An 8,934-nucleotide genomic window follows, 5' to 3' on the forward strand; every position below is an offset into this window, starting at 1 on the left:
GGGGGGGCTCGGGCCGCGCTTCCGTGCGGCGGGGTGCCGGGAGGAGACGCCCGCCCGGTGGGAGGCCGGGCCGGGGCACCGGGGAAGGCGCCGGCCCTGCCTGTCGCTACAGGTGGACGTGTGGTGGGGGCTGGCAGGGCTGTCGGTACCGGGTGGCGCGAGCACCTGTACTAACAGGTACCGTAGGGGCGCGCGTTGGGGTCTGGGGGGCTCTCTGCCACCGCTCCGCCTTGCTGTCAGCGACCCGCCGTGAGGTGATGAGCGCCGTGGAAGGGGGCAGTGGCCTCTCGGGAACCCCGCTCGTCCGTTCGGAGCGGCTTATGCCTAGCAAATGCGGTTATCTTTTTTTCACGTCAAATAAATAAGGTGATTGCGAAGTAGCCAGGGCGTCGGTGAGAGTGGTTGCCTGCCGCCTTGGGGCTCGCTCTGCTGCTTTTTCTGTACGTTGAGGAATTTGGGGTAGGGTGAAGAAAGGAGCGTTTGCCTGCCTGCGGTGATGGCTGTTGCTATAGATGAGAGTCCAGGGGCAGGGCTCAGGATGCCTTATCCTGTGAGTGTTGCTGTTGGGGGAAGCATATGGCCGGGGAGCTGCTTGCTCTGCCTGAAGGATTTCTATTAATATCAATGTATGTCTCATATGGCTGTAGGTGGGCCATATGGATCCTTCCTGCACCCGTAAGGGGCAGCCTCAGTGCACCCGCGAGCTGATGTGTGAAACTTAGGTCCGTCGGGAGCTGGAAGAGCGTAGCAGAAGTTATCCTGGTGTCCTTATCTGGCCTTGCTAGTTGGCAAAACGTATGCGATCGCCTTCTGCACGTTGTTAGGTTTCATTTTTTAAATCAGATTACGGTTGTGAGAAAAGCGTGCCGTGCTGGGTGGTGAGTGAACCAGCAAATACCATCCTCGAGAGCGTAGAGCTGGAAGTGCCGGCTCCACCGCTGCAGCCTGGAGTCTGCGGGGAGAAGAAAAGACCACTGGCAGCAGCTAGAGGAGGTGCAGCTGAAAGCTTAAAAGATCCCTGTTTTTCCAAGAACTTATTTGTAAAGTTGCGGTCTCAGAGCTGAACTTAAAAAAGAGGGGGAGAGAGGATAAATAGCGTGTTTTTATTCCCAAGTTATAATGGATTTTCCTTTTATATCAATTTGGACAGAGATCAAAGGTATAATAGGACCCTGCTGCACTAATTTTTGGTTACTGTTGCATTTTGCGTTACCTCAGAGTGGAAAATACGTGTGTGGCAATTTATTAATACCTCTGCTATTTCTGCCTGTTGTTTACCTGGATGATTTTTTTGTCTGGCTCCCCTGAATGTACAGACGCAGTAAGCGCTTGTGGAAAATTGCATGCGTGGTTTGGAAACGAGTGCTCTCGTGTGCAATCACTAGCCTTGAGAATTGACGCTGAGCCGAGGCGATCAGCGGCGGGGTGGCAGTTACTGCTTTTCTGAACCGTTGTTTAGGGCTACTGCACTTTCTCGTTGGAGGTTTCCTTTTGTAGCCCTAAGCACTAGCAGCACGTGCTTTCTGCGTGAAGGTTTCTGTCGAATATGAGTTCTGCTTTGGGTGACAAGACAAATGGGTTGTGCCGAGTACGTTCAGCCCGTGAGATGTGAGTCTGTGTGAGCTGGTTGCTGGCTGGAAATTGAACCCTCCTCGAGGCGTAAGTCCCTGGGTAGATTTTTAGAAACAGTCCTATAACCTCACGCTTACCAGCTGTTGGTTGTGCAGAAATTTTTTAGCTGGAGTGCATTCTCTCGTCTGCCTGTGGCTTAAGAGTTGGGAAACCCAAGAGGGTGTCTGGCTGATGCGGTGGGGCTTGTGGACCGAACTCTGAGCAAACGGGAAAGGTGCAGGGATGCAGGATTTCAGGAAGGGAAGCGTATCGGGGATTTTGTGAAAGTGGCGGGTTGTCTTTGAGAGAGTTTTGGCTATAAAGGCTCTCTTCAAACTCAGTGTTCTCACCTAGGGGAAGGAGAATTTAGTGCTGCTTCATGTGGCTTTTCTTCATAGTATTTTTCTGCTGAAGATGACCAAGTGTCTGAGAAGTTTGGGATCACTGCTCGTCTCTGCTTTGAGGAGTTGTTGACATCGCTGTTCTGGAAAACTTAACAGATGTGTTGGGTGAAGCTTATTTTGTTGTGAATTTCTTACCTATGCAGCACCTACGTAAAAAGTTGAAGAAAACGTTTTTAACATCCCCCAAGTATATTTTGGTCTGTATACTTCCCCCCCCCAAAAAAAAAAAAATTGTGGAGGAGAATGCTTTTGCTGACCGTACTTTGCCCTTTCTCGGTTGTTCTGTTTTGCCCACAGCTCCCCCAGGGAAGCTCTCATGATGCTTGAGATGAGCCTTATAAAAATGGCTAGTTATATTTGGGCTCGTTGCTGTTATGGGACTGCTGCTTGGGTTCTTGTTTAGGGATGGGGTGCTTCTGGAAATTTGGGAGATTTTGTGTGTATTGTGTGTATCAAAGTTGGGTTTTTTTTGTTTTCTGGGGGAGGTGGTGTTTTTTCGGGGTTTTTTCTTTGGTTTTTTTGGTGTGGTCGGAGCCCAAGTTACTGAACAAAGACAACCCCGTTGCCCTGCGGGGCAGGGAGCATCCCTTACATGCTGCTGCTGGCAGTGGTGCGGGGCCTCCATGCGCACGTAAATACTGCTTGGGACAGCTGGGGTGGCAAGGGACAGCTTGATCCCCCCGAGGCCGCTCCGTGCAGAGCTGAGGGCACCCGTTTGTGGAGGGATGGGGAGATGCTGCTGCGCAGATGTGTGAAGACGTGGGGTGGGTTGTGGCAGCTGGAGTTACCTGGTCTTGCTTGTTCACACCGGCGCTTTTTATGTGCACGGGTGAAAGCTGCGAGTGTGTCTGTGCTAGCGTGTCCTGGGATAACCGACTTGTTGGAGTGTGGGATGACCGAGGCAGGACTTGGTGAAGATGCTGCAGCCGGGGATAACGTGAAGATGCTGCGAGAGAGGGGGGCTAATGGTGGCAGCTTGTGAGGCGTCCCAGGGTACGCATCTCTCCCTAGGAAGCAGTGTCGGGGGGGCGTACGGCACCCGAAGGGCCCCCGGCACCGGCCTTTGCCTGGAGCAGAGCTGGGGAGAGAAGTGCAGCGGAGGGAGGCTGGGGTGGGCTGTGACTCCCCAGCTCCGCGCAGGAGGGAGCACGATTGAAATGGAGAAGGAAAAACATTTTGCATTATACCCGTCACCCCCCACCGAGGAAATGAGGCTTTGGGCACATGCTATCGATCACCCTTTTTACCTAGTTTATTCCTGTCCCCAGTTCTTTAAAAGGCAGGTGACGCCTGGGTTTGTTCGGGGGTTTTTTGTCTTTTGTCCCTTGCTTTCCAAGTTGTGCAGATCCTGCGTAGGCTAAATGGGGAGAGCGGAGGGGAGGAGACTCGTGTAATGAGGGAGGAGGGGAGAGGGCCAGGGCTTGCAGTCGGTCTCTGCTTAAGAATATAAGGCAGGAAACAAAGGGTGAGCTGCACATGGAGAGCAGCGGACACCTGGCAGCGCCTGGCCCTTCAATAGGCTGCCATGCATTCAGCTTAATCCGCGCCTAAAAAGTCTGTGAATAACAACTGAGGGTGGCTTGGGTTCGGTCATACCATCCCTCGGTCCTCTTCGGTTTTGTTAGTGCCCAGGCAGGCTGCGCAAGCAGAGAATGCGTCGGAGCTTTTGATGGATGAGCATGTAAAATCGTTTGCAACTCTGCAGTTGCCTTGCTTTTCGTAACGTGAAGTGTGAAAGACCTTAATTCAGGAACCAAGTACAGCGTGCTCACAGTGTCAGTGCCTGCAGTATTATTAAGAAGAGGTTGGTTTTTGCAGCTTTGTACCAAGATGTCTCCTGGGTCTCTTCAAAGTCTTTGTAGATCAAAAACAGGAGTGCAGAGCAAAGCTTTTGCTCTGGAGTGGAAGGAGATAGATTTCATATTTTGTGACATTTAAAGGGCACACAAGCATTTTAACAACGTTCAGAATTCATAAATGCTGGTTTACTGTTTCTGTGCTTTGTGATGTGCAGCAAGCAATCCCGCTGCTCAAGTTTTGTGCTTTTTTGGCTGCCTCTTTCTTTTTTTTTTTTTTTCTTTTCTTTCCCCTTTGACCCTATCAGGTGTCTGTAGGTGCCCTCAATGGCTGTGTCCTACCAAGCGTGTTCCTGCCAGAGGGACCCCAGGAGCTTTTCTTTTCTCCCCTTTGACCCTATCAGGTGTCTGTAGGTGCCCTCAATGGCTGTGTCCTACCAAGCGTGTTCCTGCCAGAGGGACCCCAGGAGCTCCAGAGCACACCAGCCACTTCCTTTCTGTTTGTGTCTACTGAGCAAGTTTACTGTCAGCTTTGAGCTGTAGCTTTGTTCCCTGGTCTGCTATTGCTCCAGAGAGGCTTGGTACAGTATTGCCTTTTTCAAGACATAATCAGAATAAAAGTTTTTCTTCTGAACATTTCAGTGCTTTTCCTTTGGGCCAAGCTTCCCCAGGAAGAGACAGGACTCTGAGTCATTTCAGGTGGGTTTTTTTAGACGTATGTGGACTTTGAGCAGTTTTTCAGATCCATTGCAAAATTACTAGAACACATACTAAACAAAAAAGCTGAAGGGCTGTGTTCATTTAAAATACTGTCTCTGTATCTGGCTCTGTTGTTCTGGAAGTTATGCTGCGCTTCTAAGTGCACAATTCACTGCAATGTATTATTTTTAATACACTAAACCGTAAATTTGAGCTGCGGATCTTGGAAGAGGAAGCAGTGTCATATTCTTCATATAGTAGGAGTTTCTCGTCTTGGCTTCACTGACGGCAGCGATGGCTCTGGCCTAAAAGCTGCTGGAGTTGGTTATTCCTCTTTCTGGATTTGAGGCATATAACTCCCTTTATATTTTTAAAAAGTGGTTTCAAATTTGAGTCTGGACCCAGTCTCTGTTCCTGTCTGCTTATTCCTACTCTCTATGTCACCTTCTGGCCTGAGTGTTTGTGCAGCTCCGTTGGGAACTGGTCCAGCTGAGGAATAACCAGTGATAAAGCATCTCCTCCTCTTCTCCCTACCCTCTAAAGATGGATTATTTTCCCCATCTGGTTAACTGTGCATTTGCACGAGTGCTTTCATGCTTGAGTAGTGGTGGTGGCGGGGAGTAGATACGGGCAGGATAAGCAGCTCGGGAGCAATCGGGGCCAGGAGCGTGCTAAGCAGATGCTGTGTGGGGGATGACCACAACCTTTCAGTCGTAAGTCCTTTGAGAGACTTTCGCAGATTTCAGTTTTAGTATAATTCATTTTAACCTTGTCTCTCAGTTTTTGGAGAGCTTTTAATACTTTGGCTCTTTCTGGGTTTTTAATCTATTTTTTTGCATACACAGTCTGACTTGGACTAATTGGTTTGCCACTTTCCCGTACTAGAAATTCTATGCTTATGCTATTTTTTCAGACCTTTCCCCTAATAAAGGCTTCAGGGAAGGAGATAATGTGTTGGAAAGAGGCTTTTTTCCTTTGAGCTTTTTTTCCTTTGAGAAGACCCTAGAGAGGTTGTTAGTATCTTACCAGTGCGAACACCACCACCGTGGTAGAGCGGGGTCTATGCTGCTGAAATAGTAATAATTCTTTCCTCTCATCCTGTGACAACTTTATTTCAAGTTATTCTTGGCCTTCAAATAGAACCCTGGCAACAAGTAGCCTGCATTTCTGGCTTCAGGAATAATAGAAGGTAACCTTAATCACAGAGCTCCAACTGTCCTCAGGAAGCATTTGAACCTCATTGGCGTCGATTTGTCTCCGGCAGGTATAAATTGCACTGATGCCACTTCTCAGTAGAAAAAATAGAGACTAATATGTGGGTACTGCTTCTAGCCATCTCAAGTTCAATGCTTGGGTATTGTGGAGTTGCTTTGAATTGAGTTGTTGAACTCATGGGTGCCACCACCGTGTACAATGGGCAACCTATTAGTAAGGTCACATCCCAGGGAGACCTCACATCTTCTAAATGAGATCCTTGGTACATCGAGAGTGGAGAGTATTTGTAGGCTGGGGAGGAGATCACCCTGCTTCCATGCAATATGGCTGGAAAAAAATGTTCTAACACTACTAACCGCTCAAAGAAGAAAATGGATAAATAAGGGTGGAGTGGTAACTGGCATTTTTGGTCTTAAAATGCCTTTCACCCAGCCAACCTGTGTTCAGATGATAGATGTATGCGGAGAGAGCTTCTACCAGATGGATGCTAAGATTGAATATACAAGTTGCAAGATGCAGAAAACCAGAAATGAGAGAAATTACGGGAATAAAGAGGCATTGTTATGATGCTAAACGAGAATGTGAAGAATACTTTGTGCTTATTGTCTGTATAGTTCTACACTGCAGTCGTAACACATTGATGTATTTTTGCTTTATGCATAAAAAATAAAAGAGCTTACCTAGCAGTGCTTTTTGTAGTAGTGCAAAAGGTTATGTTATATTATTAAAAAAACCCCAACAAACAACAATGAGGAGTTGGAGTAATTTGTGCCTGCTTGCCAGGTTGTAGTCTTTCACGTGAAACCAGGTGTTTAAAAAGACTCTCTCTTCCATTTTGCCATTAATGGAAAGCTTTCCAACGTTTTGACCTTTATCTTTGTATCACTTAAGCTTTGTAATTCTTTGCTTTGCAGTTTGTCAGCAGTTAACTTCTGTTCTTTCTCCTTGCTACTGCGTAATCCTGGTTAAGTGTTCAGAATGCTACCGAAGACTTGTAATCAAACCCGAATGTGCTATTCAGGGCGGGGGGGAAAGGAGTCCGAGGAGACGTTTGTGGTGCTAGTCATGGTGCTAGTCAAACGTAACACTCCGGGGAGAAGAAACTGTGCTTGAAAATGGGCATTTATTATTTGAAACAACCAAGTGATAAGTACATCTGTGCTGATGTCTCCCATGTCGGTTATTGTGTGAATTATGCTATGTTCATTTATACCTGGTCTGAATCTTCCTCTTTACGTATAAAAGCATTTTAACGTGGTCTGCACTTAATTTGTCTCTTCCACAGTAATCATGAGGAGGAGTTGATATGGAAGCAATAATATCCATGTAGAGTTTAATGTGAGTTTCATTCTTGGAAGTTTAGCAGGCGTTTTTCATGAAGGAAATAAAAATTGCCTCTCCTGAGTTGCAGTGAGCGCTGGTATTGAAGTCCAAAGCGTTTTAATTTCCCTTCCTGTTTCTTTTCTGTGTTTTTTCAGCCCAAGTGGTAAAAAGTTCCGAAGCAAGCCCCAGCTGGCACGCTACCTGGGGAGCTCGATGGACCTGAGCACTTTTGACTTCCGCACAGGAAAAATGTTGATGAATAAAATGAACAAGAACAGACAGAGGATGCGCTATGACTGTTCCAACCAAGCCAAAGTAAGAATAAGATGCAGTGACAGCTTTCCCCTTTCCGTCTGCTATTGTACTGGCCAGACTGCCTCTCAGAAGAATATCTGTGATAGTGTGAAAATTAAGCATTTTGTAATTAATGTGTGAAACTGGAGTTGTATGAGATAACATCTCTGTTATGGGGTGTGGACAAATACTGCAATTCACTGGTTCTTCCAGGGTTCTGATACCATGGAAGAATATTGCGGTACTGCTAAATCTTCTGTACAGAAGGGCTGGAGAGAGGGCTGGCATCTTTCTCTTCTCCTCCCTGGAGTGCGAGATTGCCTTCTCCAGCATGATCTCCTCCAGAGCCCCAAATCTCCAGCCGACTCCTGTCGCTGTGCAGCAGCTCCGCTCTGGCATTTGGTCTGGGGGAGGAGGGAAGAGTGGTGTGGGGCAGCAGGGATGAGGAGGCAACGCAGCTTCCCGCGAACGACTCCCTGCAGCTGTCCGTAGGCCATGCTGGTGTCTCGGCTTTGGAATGGATATAAGGAGGGGGGTGCATTTCGGGCAAAAAGCTGAAGAGACAAGAGGGTGGCAAGGCCTATTTGTGGAACAAAATAAAAGAGTCTGTGTTTGGCACCTGGTAATTTTGATTGTTAAGGTTTAGTCAAGATTACAGTGACATCGGTGTACTGCCTGTCTGCATAGATTGGCTCAAGTCATTCTTAAGTATCTTCATTGGATGCTAAAAGCTTTTTCAGAACCCAAAAGCTTATGTCTGTGCACCTAAACATTAAATGTGGAATAGAGCATAATGCTTATTTTCTAAATATGTCAACCAGTCAAGAATCATCATCATCATCGGAGTGATTGGAACGCTTACTTGCAGTGCTAGGTGCTGTAGTGATATTTTAAAAGAAACATGCCTTGCTGCAGAGATGAGCAGCTAACACACATCTCATAGGCTAAAAATTCTGCCCAAACCTTTAATAAATGTACGAATAGTTATCATTGGCTTATAAATGGATTAGCACACAGATGATTCAGAACGATATTTGTCCTGAATACATCTTTTCTACATCTCATGAATAAATATGTTAAGCAGACACGGTGTCTGCATCCTCGAGAACAAAGTATGTCCTACAGCCATTTCAAGACTTGCATGTTAGATCTCGGGAACGGTCTTCCTATGTTTCCGCTAACATAAAATGTAGTCATGTAGTGAAAACTTGATTGTTACTGAAGCTCAAGGGCAGCCTGGGCTGCAGTGACCATAAAATGGTGGAGTTCAAGATCCTTTAGGGCACCAGAAGGGCACACAGCAAGCTCGCTACCCTGGACTTTAGGAGAGCAGACTTTGGCCTCTTCAGGGATCTGCTTGGTGGAGTGCCATGGGACAAAGCCCTGGAGGGAAGAGGGGCCCAAGAAAGCTGGGTAATATTCAAGGATCACCTCCTCCAAGCTCAGGAGCGATGCATCCCAACAAAGAGGAAGTCAGGCAGAAATGCCAGGAGGCCTGCGTGGATGAACAAGGAGCTCCTGGACAAACTCAAACACAAAAAGGAAGCCTACAGAGGGTGGAAGCAAGGACAGGTAGCCTGGGAGGAATACAG

General features: G+C 47.3%; 1 protein-coding gene across 1 annotated transcript in view; it reads left to right on the top strand.

Annotated features, from left to right (window-relative positions):
- Positions 1-4,446: 4,446 nt before the first annotated feature.
- The window catches only part of MBD3 (methyl-CpG binding domain protein 3), a 15,100-nt gene continuing 10,612 nt past the window's right edge, over positions 4,447-8,934 (top strand). Inside the window, exons 1-2 of the mRNA XM_009284878.1 lie at positions 4,447-4,510; positions 7,204-7,363. Of these exons, the coding sequence (XP_009283153.1) occupies positions 7,262-7,363 (102 nt within the window). The 5' untranslated portion in view covers positions 4,447-4,510; positions 7,204-7,261. The remainder of the gene's footprint in view (positions 4,511-7,203; positions 7,364-8,934) is intronic.

The sequence above is a fragment of the Aptenodytes forsteri genome, unplaced genomic scaffold, assembly GCF_000699145.1.
Source record: "Aptenodytes forsteri isolate BGI_AS27 unplaced genomic scaffold, ASM69914v1 Scaffold391, whole genome shotgun sequence".
In the NCBI taxonomy this organism is placed as follows: Eukaryota; Metazoa; Chordata; class Aves; order Sphenisciformes; family Spheniscidae; genus Aptenodytes; species Aptenodytes forsteri.